The following is a 20,025-nucleotide window of genomic DNA, read 5'->3' as shown; positions in this document are numbered from 1 at the left end:
GACAAGGGTCATGAAGGCAGGAAGGCTTTATATGGCAAAAGAATGCATTAGAAAACCCTGTGCTGAAGGATGGAAATAACCTGGAATCTGCTGTGAATCCATGTATGTGCGTCCAGAAGTGTATATAAGACGCTGTGTTCTGGGATCAGGGGGATTCTTCTAAGATTGGGCCACTAATTCCTTACAATTTGGCTGTTGTGATACAAGCTGCAGTTCTGAATAAAATCTGCTGTTGTTCAGCCGTGTCAGCAGAGTCACCTTGAAGACCATTACTAACCAATACACCACAGTGTCCCAGCAACCCAGTACAAATTCTGTTACAGAGTGAACATCTTGCTTCCATAAAATAATTTATTGGGAATATCTCACCTGTTTCTACTTAAAATGTGGTCTTGTTATCAGACAACTCTGCTTTCCTCCTCTTGTCCTTGAAATTCTGACCTGTCAGTGTTGCTACACACAGCTTATTCAGAGCATCATACACATCTGCCAGTCGGACTATTTTTCTACACACATTTATTTAGCAGGCTGTTCCCTGCCTTCTTAGTGTGCCTCTGAATCTCTGCTGCATCTGCACGCATTTCTCTAGCATGCCACTAAATGTCTGCCACTCTTTAATCAGTTTTCTCAGACCATTTTTTGAAGGTTTTTAGACAAAAACTTGACTAAGGAGATTGTGTTTTGGGGGCTTGAACACTTCTTCTTTCTTCCAAGTACATGAAAATGTTTCCCCCTAAATCTAAACAACTTTAATTTTACAAAACTGCGAAGCTGACTTCTTTGTCATTTTGGAAAGTTTAAGTATGTTTTTCATCAACTGCAACTACAGAATAGAAGTCCAGTTGATTTTGTTTTTTAACCTTTTTTGAGTTTAACTCAGAATCACTCATTTAGTCTTGCAGGTAGTATTTTACTTTCTTTTATTTCTTTTATCCGTACAAATGTCTTTGAAGTGGACATAAAGTGGGAACTTTAAATAAATCCTCAATGACTGTAAAGGATAAGTTGTTGTCCAGATATCCTAGGGATTTTGAAATAAGTTAAAGCACCTAACTTAAACAAATTTAACTAACACTGAGGATGTACCAGTGGTCCTTGCTTGTCCCTTTCCAAACTTTATAGCTAAGCTTTAAACAGTCACAAGTTCTGATAACAAACATCTGTTAAATATGTGTGCATGTTGCTGCAGGGCTGAGGGAGTCAGAGATACCAGGCTCCTCTGTGTGCACACGTCTGTGTGTTTATGTGTGTAAATGATTGTGTGTAGAATAACTGGTGATGCCACAACGACAACTCAACACTGTTCAGACGACGACGGTCATGATCGGCAGCAGTGTGCCAAAATAGCAGCTTCTCCTGCTCCGAAGGTGGCATATAAGGAGGGTAAGAAGTTCTTTTCTTCTTTCCTCTTTACACCGTGATTTGATTGATCAGTTTAAAAACATGTTTTGACGTTGCTTAATTGTAAAGTATGTGATTGTGGAGAAGCTGGAGAAACGAAGGTACCCCGAGAGAAAAAAGACATTTCCAATTATTATACTGGAAATTAAACTTTTTCTTGATATTATGAGTCTTCTGACATTAAAACCCTGGAATAAATGTAATGATGAACACCGCTGTTGTAGATCTTTCTCATAACACTTAACCTCTGAACTCTAAATAACCTAAATTGTGACAATCAAGGGTCTCAAGCTTTATGAACACTTTACAATTTACTTACGTATACAGAGACTGCTTTTGCCATATTTCTCCTTAAACAACATTTAGCAGCTTGTGGTAAAGTTGTGAATATTAAAACTTTTTTGTAACTCAATAATTTTGGCTGTTTAGCTTTGGTCAGCTTTCAGAAATTTCAGCTGAATCACACCGTTTATGCCAAACAATTCAGCCTCAGTGCTGCTGACGGGGAAGAAGCATGAAGAATGATAATGTAGGCGATCCGTGGCATCAGGTGACTGAAACAGCAACAGCCCTGTCGACAATCATGCTGACAAAAAGAAAACAAACAAAAAAAAAAAGCTGAGTGATCTGTTGTAACTGATGGAAATATTGTAATTTTGCATTATATATGAGCGATATAATACCCCACTACTCGTCAAACTCAAAATGAAAGGTTTATGACCCCCTTCCCCGTAGATGTGGGGGGTTTTACAATGGAATGTAGGGCTGGATGGAGGGGTCACGCACACATAAATTACTTCGACTAATTGAGAAATGAGGAAAAAAAAGTCTTTCTCAGGGTTCAGCTTTGTGATTGATGGCGCACTAACTTTCCTCTCACGCACACACATCGCCCCACATCTCTGTAGATTTTGGGGAGTTTTACAATGAAATGTAGGGCTGGATGGAGGGATCACACACACACAAATCACTACTAATTAAGAAATGAGAAAAAAAAGCCTTACATATAGTAGCTCTTGCAAAGGTCCACTTTCACACTCTGTAGTTTTTCCATCATATGAGAGGTCCTCCTTTACCCTTACATACAAATTTCCAGTTTGTATATAGTAACAGGGGGCATCATTATTAGACATTAGATATAAGTTCTTCCCTTTACCTTTTGTAAAGAGTGAGGCATGTGAATAGTGGCACAGGGAACACAGAGGGCAAAGGAAGCAGAACTATAAACATATTATAAATAAACACAAGGAACAAACTTAACTCAAGGATCACAAGAACACAAACATGAAAATCAAATAAGATCAACAACATCAAATACCCAAATCCTGACTATTTAACTTTCTTTAAATCAAGACCCAAGCTTTATGTTTGGTGTGTATTTTTTCAATGTAATGTCCTCGTATGATGATCTCAGGAATCAGGAAGCTGGTCCTTCATGTTATTCTTCATTGATCATTTGTGAAACTTGGGTTGTAAATAATTGTGACACACCAGAATGTTGGCTAATTTAGACATTTTCTCATTTTCTTTGTTGGAGATTTAGACATTGTAAATTAAAAATAATACATGTTTGATATAATTTCAACATTAGTTTCACTGTTTAGGCAACTACAAAATAATGTTTTTGCTGTGTTTAACTCAAGGACATTTTTTAGACAGTCCTCAGTTTAATCTCAGCACCAACATGTAGTCTTCAGCTCAAACTATTGTTGATTTTATTCTTTCTTTTTTAGGTCACCTTTTAAATCATCAGATCAGAACTGAGAGCAGCAGAAGAGCCCAACTTTACACCATGGTTGTCCCAAAATCACCAGATAAGAAAAGGTCCCAAAATGTCTGTTTGGAGACCCGCATCAGTCCAAACCCGTCCCTGTCCCAGGACTCTAGAAGTCTTAAACATCTGAGCTCTAATGAACTCTTCTCACCAGTCAACACAAGTCTCGAGCTCCAGTCTCAGGAGTTCACAGAGACAGACGCTCTGCTCCCCAACGAGCTCTACGATGGGTCCAGGTCCAGCAGATCCATGACAGCGAAAGGCGCTGAAGGTCCAGCTGGACCTGAAGAATCAGTGTGCTCCATGGTGCTGCAGATCCTGGTACCGTTTCTGCTGGCCGGGTTTGGGACGGTTTCTGCCGGGATGCTGCTTGATGTAGTTCAGGTAAGGAAACGGATGTGGAGCAGAGTCTGTAGAATCTCCCTAAAGGAACCATCGTCAGAACCTTTAAGCAAAAGCATACATACAGAAAGAAATGAAAGCAAATATTTATTAAAACTGGGAGTCAAGTAAGCTAAAGAAAATAAGGAAATGCTGGGATATTTTGATCTGAGAAGTACTAGACAGACAATGTCAGCTTAAGTTCAAAGCTTTATTAAAACTCTGCATCCTTACGATAACATGCACTATCAAGCAAACCTGAGAATATTTTAAATTATAACATATTTACCAAAAGACATAATGAGAATGTGTTTATATATCATCCAAATAAGCATATATATAAAGAGTAAAAGATAAAACCCTTCAGAAATAAACATTTCAGTTAAAGTTAAAGTTAAAGTTAACTTTAACTTAAAGTTATGATTTTCATCACATTCTCACACGCTGTACATCATGTTGCCTGAAAGTTAAGAAGATTGATTGTATCTTTAAAATGTCTGCAGCCGTCTCTCTGTAGTTTGTTTTTGCATCTCTGTGTTTTTTCGGCAGAGCTGGGATGTTTTCCAGGATTTCTCAGAGCTCCTCATTCTGGTTCCTGCTGTTTTAGGCATGAAGGGGAACCTGGAAATGACCCTCGCCTCTAGACTCTCCACTGCTGTGAGTGTTTGAACACAGTTTTATCTCAGTAACTTGATGCTAAATTTGGACTGATTTTTTTTTTTTGGTTTTCACTTCTTTGACATTTTTTTTAGTTCAACTGTTTTCACTCCTCTGTGATAACCGTGTCAGCTCAAATAAAAGCTTGTTTATTAACTTTAGACACATCTGATGTGTTCAGGTGAACGCTGGGAAAATGGAATCAGCCAGAGAAAAGTGGTTGCTCATCATTGGTAATCTGGCACTTAAACAGGTGAATGTTACCTTTTGAGAAAAATTAAATTTATAGTCAATTATACAGCTTATGTATGTAAATGTATGCTGAGTTCTTTTCTTTAATTTACAGCTACAAGCCACAGTGTTGGGCCTGTTGGCTTCCCTCGTGGCGACTCTGTTGGGCTGGATGGCAGAAGGACAGATGCCCTTTAATCACTTGGTGCTCCTCTGTTCAACCAGTATTTCTACGGCTTTCATGGCGTCGCTGATGCAAGGTGCTAACACAGCTTACGGTCATCTCGAATCACTTTCCGCGAATGAAGCTTAAACACAAGCAAAACACAATACTACATGTGTGATTTATTTTTTATTAGCTGTAACAATTACACATCCAGACCTTCAGACTCCAAGTTTCAGTTTAGTCAGAAAGGTCTACATTTATTCTTTTCATGCCGCTCTGTATTTCTGTTACCAAATGTTTCCTAATCAAACCAAATCCTAAAGTCAATGGACTTTTTTGGCCTATTTGTTCTTCTTTTTCACTGTAAAATAAGAAATAGTTGCCAATAATTTTCTTCATATCCAAATAATGTCAAAAAAGTCAGGAGTATTATTGTCCAAAAAAACTAATAACCTTATATTTAGGAACTTCAGCTTGTCTTAAACTGTCTCCAGGTATGATTATGGTGGGAGTGATTATTGGCTGCAAGCGGATGGGAATCAATCCTGATAACGTGGCCACACCGATGGCAGCCAGCTTTGGAGATCTCATCACTCTTGCCTTGTTGGCGTGCTTCAGTCAGTGGTTCTACTCTTTTATGGGTGAGAAAATGTGTACGAGACAAGCCACAGCACTGAAGAGAACTTTATATGTATGTTAAGAAGACTTATAATTCTTCAACATCTAAAAGTCAGAGACCAATCACAGTTTTTGACAATATCCTAGTAATAAATGAAAGTATAACTTAATAAACTTTTTTTTTTTTTTGGCAGAGCTCTATCCCTACGTGCTGTACCTGGTTGATCTTTTTTATTTATGTCTGATACCCGTCTGGATGGCAGTCTCGTCCAAACACCCAGCCAGTCACATCCTGCTCCACACAGGCTGGGAACCAATCATTGCAGCGATGCTTATCAGCAGGTACTAAGGACTACAGATTCAAGTTGGATTTACCGTAATGATATATACAGACAATCTGTGTGTCCAACCACAAATCTGAAAAAGTTGGAGCATTGTGCAACATGTAAAGAAAAACAGAATGATTAATAAAGCTCATATGCATATGTCTTAGTTGTATGTAAGGGGATGGTTGGATTACTGTCCAACCCCTGTCAGTCACTGTTTATCTCGCTGTACTGGCGTGGTGCTTTGAAATTTTGCAAAGGGGAGATGCATCATGTATTACTAAAGATGATGCAGTTTTATCAAAGATATGTCAAACAGTTTTATCTGCCATATGAGAAGCACAAAATAAAATAGAGTTTTAGCTGAAAAAACAACAATTTTCTTAGCTCAAAATTTGTTTTTCCACCAAAAGTTCTGGAAAGAAATCCACACAGACTGCACAACCATCATAAGGTACTGTGGAGGAAGTGGGAGGCCACTGAAATGATCACGACTCGTAGCTTATCCCTGATTTGTGACATTGATGATGTTACAACTATCCCAGAGTTACAATTATACCCCATCTTTTATGTTTTCTTTTAGTATTGGAGGACTTATTCTGGACAAGAGTGTGTCAGATCCAAACTTGGTGGGAATCATTCTTTATGCTCCAGTCATTAATGGTAAGTTGTTGCGCTCAGCACCAGATATTTATGTTTTTTTTTTGTTTATCTGGGTGTTTGTTGGATTCTGCCAGGAACAGAAATTGTGTGTTTTTTGGACTTTTCCACTATCGCCTAGCAAAAGTTTTTTTAAAAGCAGAAATTTGAGTAGAAGAAAAAACAATTTAAAAAGAATGAAACTGTAGATAGTTTTGACTCATATTTTGAAATAAATTATATGTGTAAAACTTCATATATATATATATATATATATATATATATATATATATATATATATATATATATATATATATATATATATATAAAGTAGATATATAGTTATATTAAAAACCATTTAATTGTTATTATTGTTTGCTTTCTGTGTTCTGCTCACCAATCAGTTTTGTCTTTCCCATTCAGGTATTGGAGGAAACCTCGTCTCCATTCAGTCTAGTCGCATTTCTACTCATTTGCATTTGAATTATTCACCCAGAGAGTTTCCAGAGGGCCGTAAAAGCTGTTTGAACCCCTTTTACATCTTCTTTGTATCAGGTATTTACATCCATTGTAGATTATATTAGTCAATTCCCCACAATACTTCCGCTTATCTCTAGCTTGTATCTGAATAACTTTCTTTTAAATGCAGATTTGGGTTTGTCATTCTGTCATTTTTTCAATACAGTCATTGTTTTACTTAGCTCGAAAACACTTAAAACTATAAGTTAATCACATGTGAAATATAAGCAACACACCCAGGTTCTCATGACTATAGTTTAGGTGATTGAATGCAACAAAAATAAATAAAGGTTTAAAATATTATCCAACAAGTTTAATAAGTCTTCTTAAGCTGCTGAATATGATTAATATGGCTCAAGCTTTAGTTATACATTTTCACTTTAATATTGATCATATGCATAGCACTAGTATCAATCCTGAGGAAAATGAAACAAAGTTTAAAGGATGCTTGCTGAAGATCTAGAGAGAAACACTTTTTTAGAAAAAGGTCCTAATGGAGGATAGCATTATTTTTTCATTGTATTAGAAGTAACCGGGAAATGGATGGTCATAAACCATCCAGGCCTCCGGGTAATGCCAGGTGCAAAATGTTTTTTTAACACTAAAGTAAGATGTTTCCACCCCAGCTCAGTGTAAAGTGGGACTTGAGAAATGCAGGGAGAAGACAGCATTTTAGGGCTTTGAAAATTTGCTTTAAACTCACTGCTTGGTAAACTTGTTTTTTAAAAGGAGAAAAACACTGACACTTTTTAACATTATTGTGAGATGTTTCCACCCCAGCTCAGTCTAAACTGTGAGTAGGGTGGGTGATGGATCTTACTGCAGGGCTGAGGAACAGCATTTAAAGGCTTTGTAAATTTGCTTTACCTGTCTTGTTCAACCAATGTAAAACCCCACTTCTACAGAGATGCGGGAGGACGGAATAAGAGAGGTTGTATTTTTATCCTTTGCTTTATTTAACATCATGAGCATACTTGATCAGAGTACACTGGATCTGGCAAACAGCTAAGGAAGTTAGAATGGGAGGTGGGGGTCATGGCCCCCTCCAAATGGGTTCACCAGAACTGGAAGGTGTGGGTCATGACCCCTCCTAATGGGTCATGAAGTCATAAAGCCATTAAAGGGGTCATTAACCGTTTATGGCAGGGGGGTAATTAAACTGTCACTTTGAGTTTGACGAAAGGTGGTGTATATATTTCTATCCAGTCTTTGGGTGATTAAATGATGCAAATCAAGACCTTCTTCTTATTTACTTTAACATTAGCCAAAAACAGTACTGTGAAATGCTGAATCAGCATTTACACAAACAACTATATTTCCAAGAAATAAAACACTTTACCCACTGTTGAAGTATCTACCTTTACCTCTCCGAGTTGATTGTTGGGAAAGACCTTCAGGAGATGTTACCTTAAAGTTTAACTAATTTATTCAAACACCATTAGTCAATATTCATAAAGTCATAAAACCAAATGCATCTGGGAGACAATCAGTGGGAATGAGATACACATCACATTGAAAACTACTCAAGCCATCACCCCAGGGTTGTCTGAAGAGACAGAAAATGTTTGTCTGCTTATGCTACTTTTCCCACCTTCCTTCAGAGGGTAACTCACTGCCTCCGTTATCTGGAGGTCATGGGGCAACTCCTTCCAGCCTCCTTCCTGTCAAGGCCATTGCTCACAATCCAGGGTGTCTACCGCCTTTGTCTCTCTCTCCAGATAAACTAAACAACTTAAAGCTTGTGAAATGGTGTCTGAATATAAAATGGTGATAAACAAAAATCAGATAAAGATATAATATTCAAACCACTCTTAATACTAAATTAAATCGACACTGTTGATGCTAAATAAAGAATGGGAGAGTAAATACAAAGCCTCCTATTCCACACCACATGTCTAAATGTTTATACACACACACACACACACTTGTCTAATGTTTAGTTTTGCCTTGGCAGGAGCAAACCACCGATCTGCTCAAGTTCTGCTCCTGTTGGTTCTCCCTGGTCAGCTGATCTTTATACATGTCATCCATCTAATGAAAGGAGGGCTCACGTTGCCCAGTCCTCTCTTCACTGTCTTCTTCTTGTCAGCTTCTCTTATTCAGGTCAGTCAGTCGTGTTGCTTTTACGTCTGCGGTCTGCGGAGGTGCTCAGACCAGCGGTAACTCTCTCATCTCTGCCCATCAGGTCTTCTTATTGCTGTGCATAGCTGACTGTATGGTCCACTGTCTGTGGCGGAGGGGCAAAGACCCTGACAGCTACTCAATACCCTACCTGACAGCTCTCGGAGACCTTCTGGGTACTGGCCTTCTCTCTCTTGTCTTTCTCATACTGTGGTGCATCGGTGACACTGGCAACGTATAGATTCACAACGATGATATGAGGCTGCAATCCCACTGTGGTGAGAATGTCAGGACCTCAGATGTTAAGGTAAAAATACTTCTCTGCAAACAAAAAAGAACTGAAAACTCAACCAAGGATTTATTTGTGAAGTAGAACGGACTTGCTACGAAGAACTGGCCATATTCTACATCTGAACTCCCAAAGAAGCTAAAGCAGTATCTCAGATTTTAATTGCAAAATAATTTCCAAGGGAAAATTATAATAGTGACATATTATTATGGGAAGTCCCTGAAAGGCCAGCAGGATAAGAAAAGTTCCTGGAAGGTCAGAAGAACAAGAATAAAGGAGAAGATTGTGGGAGAGGAGGCAGGCTGAGACACGACTGATTTTGATCCAAATTAGTTATCAGTTTTCAGTAATCATGGACTCATTCAAAACATTAACTGAGGAATTTCTCCAGTGCTCACCTTTGCTGTTGGTCATTGTCATCATTATAAGGTCTGTGTTTGTGTGTGTAGTATGAGTTCATTTGTCATGAACCACTGGATGGAAAGTAATCAATGGATCTATTTCTATAACTAATTCATTTTTTGAGTCAACCCAGTTTAAGATAGCCGCTAAAGTAATCAATCTTAGCAAACAAAAATGTCAGTAACTCAGGTAATTTAATGGTTAGTTAGCTAAAAACCTTTTGGTAATCTTGTAAATATTGTTTCCATTTAAACTTTTAGCTTGTTTGGTTGGTGTGAAAAAAAGTAATGTTTTAAAAAGATAAAATGTGCTGTGTACCCATAAGTGCATTTCTTTGCCTGTTAACTTTCAGTCCTTATGTGCCAGGAGCTAAAAGGAAATGCCTAAAAAGGAGTTGTTTTCTTTTAAGATCCTGAATAACTAGTGAGAGTCATTTATTTGCAAGACCATCTACCTACCTGTAGTGTGCCTGTTGCTGAAATACAAGAAATACTGCGTCAGCTAGAGCTTAGGCATAGAATCCGCAGTATCTGTCAATTCATCTGTAGCAGTCTAAACACTTTTTATGTACACTCCTGAGAACAAAAGCCTTTTTCATTATAAAGACCAATCTAATGAGATGCAGCTGGAAACCTTCAGCTGCACACAGGTGTCGTCACTCCTTTAAATAAGCAAAGTCAGACAGAGAGAAAAAGAGATCTTGGGAGTTTTTTTTTTTTCTCACTATATGTCCAACTGTCAGCCAATGAGCCCATTACTCTGAAAAGTAAGATCAATAATGCTTTGCCTGATGGTTGAAGTAAGGGTGTACCTAATTTATATTTCTAAAGTAAACAAGAACCTGAGTTTACCACACTGCTTCAGCTTCAGAACAGAAACCCTGCTTTGTTTCTCTCTAGAAACACAACTTAATCAAACAAAAGGTACAGACAATAACTACAAATTAACTATGTAGCATGAAAGTATAAAAGATAAATGAAATGCAACCAGGAAAAGATAAAAAATATGTTTCAGAATATATTAGTTACACACACACACACACACACAAAAAGATAATAAACTAATAAGTCCTAGACCAGGTCATTTATCCATTTTCTTTATTGGATTTTCCTCTGTGGATGCCAGATGTCTCCATTCTCCAGAATTCACTGAACAGGAGAACATACAGTTATGCCTCAGGCAAATCCAAGCACATTTCCCACTCCTGTTTTAGAAATAAGTCTTATTGTTTGACTGCTCGTTGTCGTTTCAACCTGTAACACGCTTTAAATTCACTTTTTTTGTGTGTGAAATTCATATTAAATGTGCCATAATAACACACCAGAATCCACTTAAAGTCAAGCTTCATATTTATGCATTTAAAAGAAGGCGTGGTTAGAAGCCCCGCCCAGTCGCCGTTTAGCTCCGCCCACAAAAGGACACCAGAAGGGTTTCCAGCAGTGCAAGGCAAAGCGTTGTTTGTGTCGCACCACAAAAAGAAGCAGAAATTAAAAGGAGGAAGAACGGACTGTAGGTCATTAATAGGTCGACCCTGTGACTCAGGCTGTTCGCTGGAGGAAAGCCAGTGGATTTTATCGAAATGTTGTTTTGGTAAAGAAAAACTGCGGATGGGCGAAGCCGCTGCAAGCGGAGCTGGACCTCGTCGTGGAAAAGTAAGTAAGGGGCTTGAAATTTTTTTTTTTTTTTTTCACGTGTTATTTATTTTTTTCCTGCTGTATCCTCGGGGTAACTACACCCATGAATACAAAAATGTCTGTGTCCTGCAGTCAATGGCTCAGCTTCTTCTTCGGTCTCCTTTTCCTGCTGCTGATTATAAATAATTAATTTGTTCGTTTGACCTGTATGGAGAACGGATCCTGCCAAAACTGAACATTAAAAAAAATAAAACGGCTTGATAAAGTAATTAATGTGCCAAATATTGCATCCAAATAATAAGAGCTTTCCCAACTTATTTGATTTTACAGGGTGACCTAGATTAATATTTTTTTATCGTCTTCAACAATATTAATTGAACATTATCACTTTTATTTAATTTTCCTTTTTTTTTTCCCCCAATGTTTGTCTTTATTTGGATCGCCTTGCTGCTGAAAAGTGCTATATAAATAAATTTCACTTCACTATTAATTAGTTTCTTTTTTGTCATTTTTTTTAAAGTCAGTATTTATTTAATATTTTTTTTAAACTTGCGTTTAATTTTTTTTTTATTCTGTATTATTTATTATTATCACTTTTATATCAAACATTGATTTCATATGTTTCCTCTTATGTTTCATATTATTTTGAAAAGCAACTTTAAAATACAAGCAATAATGGGTAGATTATAATGGGCAGATGCCTGATTTATCTGTAAATAGAACCATTAGTGATGACCTGATGCATGCTCAATAATCACGGTAGAAAAGGGTTTTATCTTTTTCCTTTGTTTTTATATAGGCTTATTTTGATGATTATATAAACACATTCTCATTATGTCTTTTAATTTATATGTTATGATTTGAAATATTCTCATTTGCTTGATTAGTGCATGCAATTGTAATGATGTAGCGTTTTAGAATATATTCGGACGCTCCGAATCAAAGCTCTGAACCCCCCCAAAAAAAAAAAAAAATTAAAAAAAAAGTCAACACAGGAGTGTTTATTAAATATATTGAAATACAGGACTTGAAGGAGGAGCTAGGGAAAAGCAAGTCAGTCTGGTTCCCTTGAGGAGAAAATTCAACATCACTCCTGTTAACAAGAACAAGGTCATTCTGTGAGAACCCATGGGACTTGGAATAGAAGTCATAACATAATCAGGACTTATCAACAACAGGTGTTACTCTATAATAAATTACATTCCACAGGAAACAGGGTAAAGGAACTCTGTCAGTTACGTTTCCACATATCTGATCATTTTATTGTCTGTTAACTTTGTCTTTTACATTATAAAAGTGGGTATTTTAAGCTTAACAGTGCATGTGAGATTCTTCTCAGACAAAAATGATCTCAGAAGGATCGGCGTACCCCAACATTAGAGAAATCTAACAAGGTTGAGTCAGGTCCTCTGGAGCTAAAGGATGGCCCAGCATAGAAAAGCAACATCATCAGGCCAGGACTCTGCTGTTTACTCTCATCTGCAGGCCAGTGGTCACTCTTTCAGAGATGAACATGTACATATCCTTGATAGAGAGGAACGTTGGTTTGAGAGCGGAGGTAAGGAAGCCATCTTTGTGAAGAGAACCTGTCCATCGTCCATCCCCTCCTACAATGCTGTTATTCCTAGTATTGCTCAGCCATCTGTGAATAGTGAGCGTCCATCAGGGCCCTAATGTTTGGTCATTTGGCTAATGGTCCACGTATCACCTAAGAAGTAAACGTCCAGAAGACCTGACACACCCTTGTTAGACATTAGTGATGACTGTTTACCGTATCACACTGATGCTGTCACTGAGAGGATACCCCAGTTTGCAGCACACGTTGACTCAGACAAATTCAGCAACCGTGGCACCTGAAAGCAACAAATGTTCTGTAACTAAAGAAACAAATTAATAAAACATAAATTTGGAAATACAATGAAATAATGGTGACAATGTTAAATTAATACTGTTGAAAATGCTAAACAGATATTGATTTATGTCACTGTATAATAAAAAATAGTTGCAAAAGTTCTTTTTTTTGGATGCAATATTTGGCACATTAATTACTTTATCAAGCTATTTATTTGTTGCCTGTTTTGGCAGGATCTGTCCTCCATATGAACACTGATCCAACTACGTTATCTTCAACAACACCCATGAAGACAAAAATCTCAAATGTTTCGTGCAATAAATGGCTGAAGTTCTACATTGTTTTACTTTTCTAATCTTGACGATTTTAGGTAATATAATCATTTTTTTGTGTGAGAAGCCATCTGCATGTATACAGAAGAGGTTTACTGATCAGATTAAATTTCACTTTTCATTTGACTGACTGCAGTTTAGAAGTTTTATCACTTTAGTGGCAGCAAACAATAGGTGAGAACGACACAGCTGAGTGATATTTTTATTTTTTTGTTTATTTAATTTATTCTTAAGAAATGTAAACATCCTGGACAATGAATGGAAGCTTCAGGGTCACAGTGATTAACAGGAACATCTTATCACTGAATAATCCTTTTGTTGCAGCTGCAGAGATGGATCTAAAGGCATTCATTGTTGTCTGCTTGTCGGTAAGGAAAGTATCCATTAGCATTTCTAAAAGTAGCCTAAATATGTTTAGAACTACAAAGGAACTTTCACTGAAGACTCGTTTTTTTTAATGCAACAGTTCCTCCTTTATCCAGGCTTGGGGCTGGTAAAAGTGATCTGGGAAAAAAAAACACTGAAAGTTAGTTTAGCGCAATGATTTATTTTAGGCAGAGAGAAACTTACATTTACGTCCATCCAACCAGCAGCGGACTCGCGCATGCGCCACTGTAAAAGTCATCTCCTGAGGAACCCAATAAATGTTGTCTGGTGTTAGATTGAAGATTAAAAGTGGAAATGGTTCCAGTTTATACTGTGGGAGCAGAGAACGTAACTCTGAGCATGTCTAGTGTCTGGAGTTGGTTATGATGGTTTATGTCATGTAATTTCTCTTTGAGAAACTGAAACCTCAGACTCGTAGTCATTTCAGGGTTAATAGTCTTCAGCTTTTCACTGACACATGTTTAAATTCAAAGTTTATAATGCTAATGTTTCCATCCATACATTCATTTTCTTTATCCACTTTTCCTTTCTGGGTTGTGAGGAGCTGGTGCTTATCTCCAGCCATCACTGGCGGGACACACCCTGGTCAGGTTGCAGGTCCATCACAGGGATGCATCGAGACAAACAGTCATTCACACGCTCACTCACACCTAAGGACAATTTTAGAGTTATCAGTTGACCTAACGTGCATGTTTTTGGTTTGTGGGAGGAAACCGGAGTATGCTAATGTTTCCAAGTTGCTTATTTTTTCTTTTTTCCTTTTTAGGAAGCTCACCATCTCTACCTCCAACAAGGCTTAGCAAAGGACAAAAATGCATTCCCTTGCACAGATGAATGGGCAGTTTCAACAAACTGGACCTCCCCAACAAGCTCCACAAGCTGCAACAAGAGCTTGGTCTGCAAATAACTCACACCAGTACATGTCTGCATACTCAGGTGTCCAACCATCACAGAGTGCTAACTTTAACTCGCAGAGTGGAGGTTATGCTTGTAGACAAATGGCAGCTAATCATCTACTCAAGTTGCTTCTTACTGAACCTGAAAAATTTTCTCTTAACTTACAAAGTCAAAACTCTTCTCCGCCAGCCTCCTGTGGTTCTCAAGCTCCCACACAGCAAAGTTCTTATCAGTATTCAACAAACCAGATATTGCCCAAAACTGCCAGCCCAAACACTACTTCCCCCCAGCAAGATGTGATTGTGCCCTGGACACAAGCAGCTGCAGTGAATGAAAGACAAACTGTTAAAGCTCTGGATGTGTCTCAAGTCCAGCAACACAAGGCTTCACAAAATTTACAAGAAATTCCAAACAGCGTCACAATGAGACCCCTTTCCTCATACACAACAGCTGCTCCCTCACTTCCCCAACAACAGATGGTCAACCCAAACCTATCGGTGTCTGCAGCTACACAAAATGTACATATAAACAATAAACAATTCAGACAAAACTCTGCTGAGGGCAGATTCCCTTCAGTGTACCAATCAAGTTGCAGTATGACTACGTCTGAACCTTTTGGAAGTGGAAGTGCAACACAATCGTTCTCAAATGGACAAGTTTTGTACGTTCCCAACATTCCAAGTCAAAAAACCCAACAGCCAACGACTTATCTGTATTCATCATTTAAGTGGAAAGAACCTGCCAAATCCAAGAGCACAAACATGATGAACCAGTATAATTCCACCCCTTTACTGGTTAGAACTAATGCGGTTCCCTTAAACCCTGCTGGTGGATCACAGCAAATGGTGAAGCGTCATGTAAGTGCAGACAGTTTATGTAACGTCTACACTGTCAGCTCTGATCAGTACCCCCCTCCTTATGAGAGTCATTACTTTGTCAGTAATCCCAGAATTTCTAATCAAAATGTACAACCTATGACCTCAGCTCGCTCTGAAAGTTATAACTTAAATGCTACCCAGCCCCTGTCACATCATTCTGGACAGTTTTTGCCTCAAAGTGTCATGTCAAGAGGACAGCTCACTCTGAATTGTCCACCTCAACAAAATACTTCACCAACGGCCTTTAGCATCAACTCAGCAGAAGGCAGAAATAAAAGAAAGAAGGAGGTCACTGTCCCTCTTCCTGACAATAGTTTGATCTCAAAAGAATGTCCAGTGGGACTAAGTTTGTCTTCAACAGTCAAACAAAATGATAATTCATTTCACCCAACACCTGGTCACACCAACACAAGGGCTATTGCTGTTGTGCCACCATTATCACAGGAGAACAAGCATACTTCTTCTGACACAGCAACTGATGAGTCTGTAAATAATGCAGAGAAGGAGCACATTACACCTGATCTGTCAAATGACACAGAGGCTGCTTGTTTGAGAGACGAATCTGATTTAAACCAAGTAAATCCATATCCAAAAGGAGCCAAGAAAGCAACAACTAATGGTGGTGCTGTTTTAACAACTTCAGATTCTGAAAGGCCTGCTCTAAAACCATCAGAGGTACCAGTGAATCAAACCTCTCCTGGAGAGCAAAATGAAATGGGTACACCTCCATCACCCCCTGTTCTTGAGCTTTCTTCCCTCCCAACAAATGCCTGGACTGCTGAGGGTCTACATGAATTAATATTTGAAATGGAAAAAGCTCAGCCTAAGCCACAAGATGATTCAGGGCAATCAATTATAGTCAAATTATTAATCATGTTTTGGAATAAAAATCCCAAAGCTTTGCTTCAAACTTTCAATAACTGTAAATTTGATTTTGCTTTTGCTGCTGAAAATCTCTGTGCGTCCATTCCAGAAAAATCTGTCCTACTGTCAGAAGTTAAGCCTGACTTTAAGGAGCATCTGAAACAATACCATGTCCTTGAAGACGGTGAAATCTATTTAGAACAGCCTTACAAATCATTGTGGTTGAATGTCAATCATCAGTTAGATGACATAGATAAAGAATTTGGCTTCCCTTGGGCTCTGAAGCAACATCTGTATGTGGATGAGACTGATAGTCAGATAGATCCACTCAAAACTGACAGCAGTGCTCCTGAGCAAATTGTAAACGAGGTACAAAACAAAATCTTGTCACAGACAGAGCCTGAATCAATTGACCTAGTTGAAGAAAAAGAAGAATCTTCTGTTGAATCCTCTCCATCTTCACCTGCTTCCCTAAACGAGCCAGGAGATGCTTCCAGTGACTTCGATCACTCATTTAAAATAGAAGTTTTGCCTCCGGAAGAAGCCAAATCCATTTATGAACAAATACAGAACCATACTAATCAAAGCACTAATTGTGAGAATGTCACAGCTTTGAGTAATTCTTTGCTAACAAGGATGGATAAAGATGCAGATGCTACATTAAAAACGTCAAACGTGGAGAACAAGTCAGATAAGATTACAGAAATTTGCTGCATTACAAGGTTTATAGAAATGTATTCAATATCAGACGCGCCATCTTCTAAATGCTTGTGCAAAGAGGAGCAACGTTATCATGGACAAACTATCAAGAGCCCCAAACCTGATTTTGACAATCCAGCAAAGAGCAAAGAAGTCAAAGATTGTGAAACCATAACGCTAAGTTCTTCTGAGCTTTGCAGTAAACTCGACCAAATCATTGACTTGACTGATGAAGACGACAAACTTTACCCATCTTCTGATCAAGAGACAGACGTGATTTCTCAGCTCAGTGACGACATTCAGTTGAACATTGTCAGCAAAAGTGACAATAAGGATGCAGATTTTTTTACAAATGACTTCGGAACGTCAAGGTCCCCATTCACGTTGGAAATTTCGGAGACAGAATCTGAAGACAACTGTCCACAAGAAGAACTGAAATCAGCAGAAAGCATACCACCGGACACTTCAGTCAGCCGTGCAGAACAAACTGAATCTAGAAATGTCTTGCAGTTGTCAGACCGAAGAGAAAACTGTGGACAAGATCAACTAAAATTAGCAGAGGAGGCAGAATCACCTTTAGAAAGCAAGGGACAAACTCATGTGACCCACCATCAGTCTTTTAGTCACCATGTAAGAGAGAAACCAGGTAAAGAAAAAAGGAAGAGAGAAAGTCTTGATCAGTTTTTTCCAGACCTAAAGAACTCAAAATTCAAACGCCCTATTGAAGCTCAGCCTTTGGCCTCAGAAGTGAAAATTGTAGAGTTGCAATTGTTTGGCTCGGGGCAAAAAAGGCAGGATTCTTTGCCTGAAAACAAAAGGAGTCCTACCTTATCATCAACAAACATTTTTTCTGTAAAAAACAAACCTCCTGAACTTCTGTCTGTAAGTCTGGACCCTTCGAGGAGGAAATCTCTTGAAGCTAATTGCCCAGAAAAATACTCAGCCAAACAGTTAATCTATGAAAGATGGAGAAACACCTTCCCTCCAACTCTGAATAGTTCCTTTGTAAATGGTTTCCGAAACAAACTTAAAAAAAGACAAAAACGCAGATCTGCGTCCATATCTTGTACAAGTTCAAAGAAGCATTGGTCATCTTCATCTGAAGTTCAAGTCCCCGATGGAACAAATAAGCACCATCTGAGTCCGAAGAAGAGGAAATCCTTATTACGGAGACGTGAAGACGGGAGGAGACGTTACAGCGTCACATTTGAACGGCCGGAAAATTGGAAGGAAAGGGAGGCTCAAAATAAAAATCTTGACGTCACGCCACTTCAGGAAAACATCGTCTTGAAGTTCAGTGTTTTACCCAAGACCTTCCACTTCAAAGATGGTTCCAGCAGGACGAAGGAGACCCCTGATTCTGTTTCAGGTAAGCATTCAACTAAACTAAATTATGCTTTTTGTGAGAAGTCAAAAAAAAAAGTCAGTCTGGCATATCTTTCACACTTACTAGTTTGGAAGATACTTAACAGCATCACTTTTTGAGATCTAACAAAACTAATTGTGTTTTTAGACTAAATGTTTTGTAGAAATCTATTGTCTGATAGATACAAAATCTTTACATTACTTGCATATTAAGAGTGGAAGTTTTGTGACACAAAGCCTGACCACTTTGTAGGAATTCTAAATCAGATTTATAAATTATGTCACATTTGTTATTTTTATTATTACTTTTTCCAGATATGCCAGAGCTAGAAAACGATAACCAGTTCCCCCAGAAGACTGCCGTGAGGTCAAAAGGTGATTTTTTTTAAAAAAATGACTAAAATGCATCTTTTGGTGTTGTTTTGTTTATTTGTTTGTGTTTTAATACAAAAAGAAAAAACTGTCGCTGATGACTACATTTTTAATACCTTTGTGACTCTTCTAGGAACGTGGTGTCCAACTACTACGAAGCAGGACCAGCCTCTCCGTGCCCCTCAGACCGTCAACCTCTTTCATGAGTATCAGAAGAAATACAAGGAGAAGACTCGGTTATCCACAGATGATTCTTCCAACATGTGAACTATGATTTAAATGCATATTTTTCTCTGAGTTCATTTGAACTCTTTTTGGTCAACATGAAGTTTTCCTTGAACTACATCAGCAGAGAATAAGCTTGAGTTTGTTTTTTGATATTGTTGTTTACAATTGTTTACATCCCTGGAGGAGAAACACTCGCCTTATTCCCATTTTCTTATGTTTCATTAACAAACTTTCTTATGTAAAAATTAAATGTTCAGACTCTCTGCCTGCGGCTTTTCATGCTGTTATGTGAAGTGTACATTTTATTTACACACTGGCAGTTTGCTATCATTAACATTTTTTCTTTTTTACTAAGAACTATATTTTTTATATATATGTCAAGAAATATTTTTCTATTTTTTTAAGGTTATGTCAAGTTGTCATTTGTGGGAAAACCCATCAGTGTTAATGTAAACATACAGTATGTTGAAACTCAAGTTTTGAAAAAGTCTGTGTTGGTTTTTGTGCAACAAAATTACATTTACTTGCCTGTAAATAAATTTCCCTCATATGTTGTGGGGGTTCAATTTTCGATATTTCTCAATGACTTTTCCTTTAAATTAAGTAGCAGATCAAGGTTTAGTCAAATAGGAGTTGTACAAATCACAAAAAAATAAAAATAAAGGTGCATTAAAATAGAATTTATTGAGGTATCATTGTCTAGAGAAAGACAATGAAAGCTGGAAAGCTAGAGAAAAGAAATGTGTGTGTGTATATATATAGTCAGTCTTTCTGCTAGACATATCCCCCTCCCCACATTGTTGCTATTACAACAATGTGACCTGCCTACTCTGTTGCTAGACTCAGTCTTAATTCAATAAAGTAAATCATGGTATTAGAATTTCATTTTGAGATATTCTTTTTGTAGAGCTGATCTGTTCTGGCACATGTAGGCAGCCATCTTCTCTGTATGGTATGCCTGATATGCCATAACAGGTTAAAAATTAAAAAAAA

General features: G+C 37.9%; 1 protein-coding gene across 2 annotated transcripts; it reads left to right on the top strand.

The window, feature by feature from the left end:
* Positions 1-1,214: 1,214 nt before the first annotated feature.
* On the top strand, positions 1,215-19,603 carry LOC108237491 (solute carrier family 41 member 2-like). Of its 2 annotated transcripts, XM_017418925.3 has the most exons (14): positions 1,215-1,383; positions 3,135-3,559; positions 4,106-4,213; positions 4,395-4,466; positions 4,560-4,704; positions 5,105-5,251; positions 5,423-5,570; positions 6,138-6,217; positions 6,617-6,748; positions 8,667-8,815; positions 8,898-11,176; positions 14,496-18,436; positions 18,748-18,807; positions 18,938-19,603. In XM_017418925.3, the coding sequence occupies exons 1-11, from the start codon at positions 1,254-1,256 to the stop codon at positions 9,072-9,074; spliced, it is 1,713 nt and encodes a 570-aa protein (XP_017274414.2). In that variant the 5' UTR covers positions 1,215-1,253; the 3' UTR covers positions 9,075-11,176; positions 14,496-18,436; positions 18,748-18,807; positions 18,938-19,603. The 2 variants fall into 2 exon arrangements, with proteins under 2 accessions (XP_017274414.2, XP_017274568.1); XM_017419079.3 differs by lacking the exons at positions 1,215-1,383; positions 3,135-3,559; positions 4,106-4,213; ... (5 more) ...; positions 6,617-6,748; positions 8,667-8,815 and having other exon boundaries at positions 10,929-11,176.
* Positions 19,604-20,025: the final 422 nt, after the last annotated feature.

The sequence above is a fragment of the Kryptolebias marmoratus genome, linkage group LG11 (genome assembly GCF_001649575.2).
Source record: "Kryptolebias marmoratus isolate JLee-2015 linkage group LG11, ASM164957v2, whole genome shotgun sequence".
In the NCBI taxonomy this organism is placed as follows: Eukaryota; Metazoa; Chordata; class Actinopteri; order Cyprinodontiformes; family Rivulidae; genus Kryptolebias; species Kryptolebias marmoratus.
This window is presented reverse-complemented; position numbering and strand designations above follow the sequence as displayed.

Excerpts from the sequence above, each read along its gene's own strand:
- LOC108237491 (XM_017419079.3), top strand. The coding sequence starts at position 14,542 with ATGCATTCCCTTGCACAGATGAATGGGCAGTTTCAACAAACTGGACCT. Across the intron at positions 18,437-18,747 it reads GACCCCTGATTCTGTTTCAG|ATATGCCAGAGCTAGAAAAC; the intron begins GTAAGCATTCAA and ends TACTTTTTCCAG. Across the intron at positions 18,808-18,937 it reads GACTGCCGTGAGGTCAAAAG|GAACGTGGTGTCCAACTACT; the intron begins GTGATTTTTTTT and ends TGACTCTTCTAG.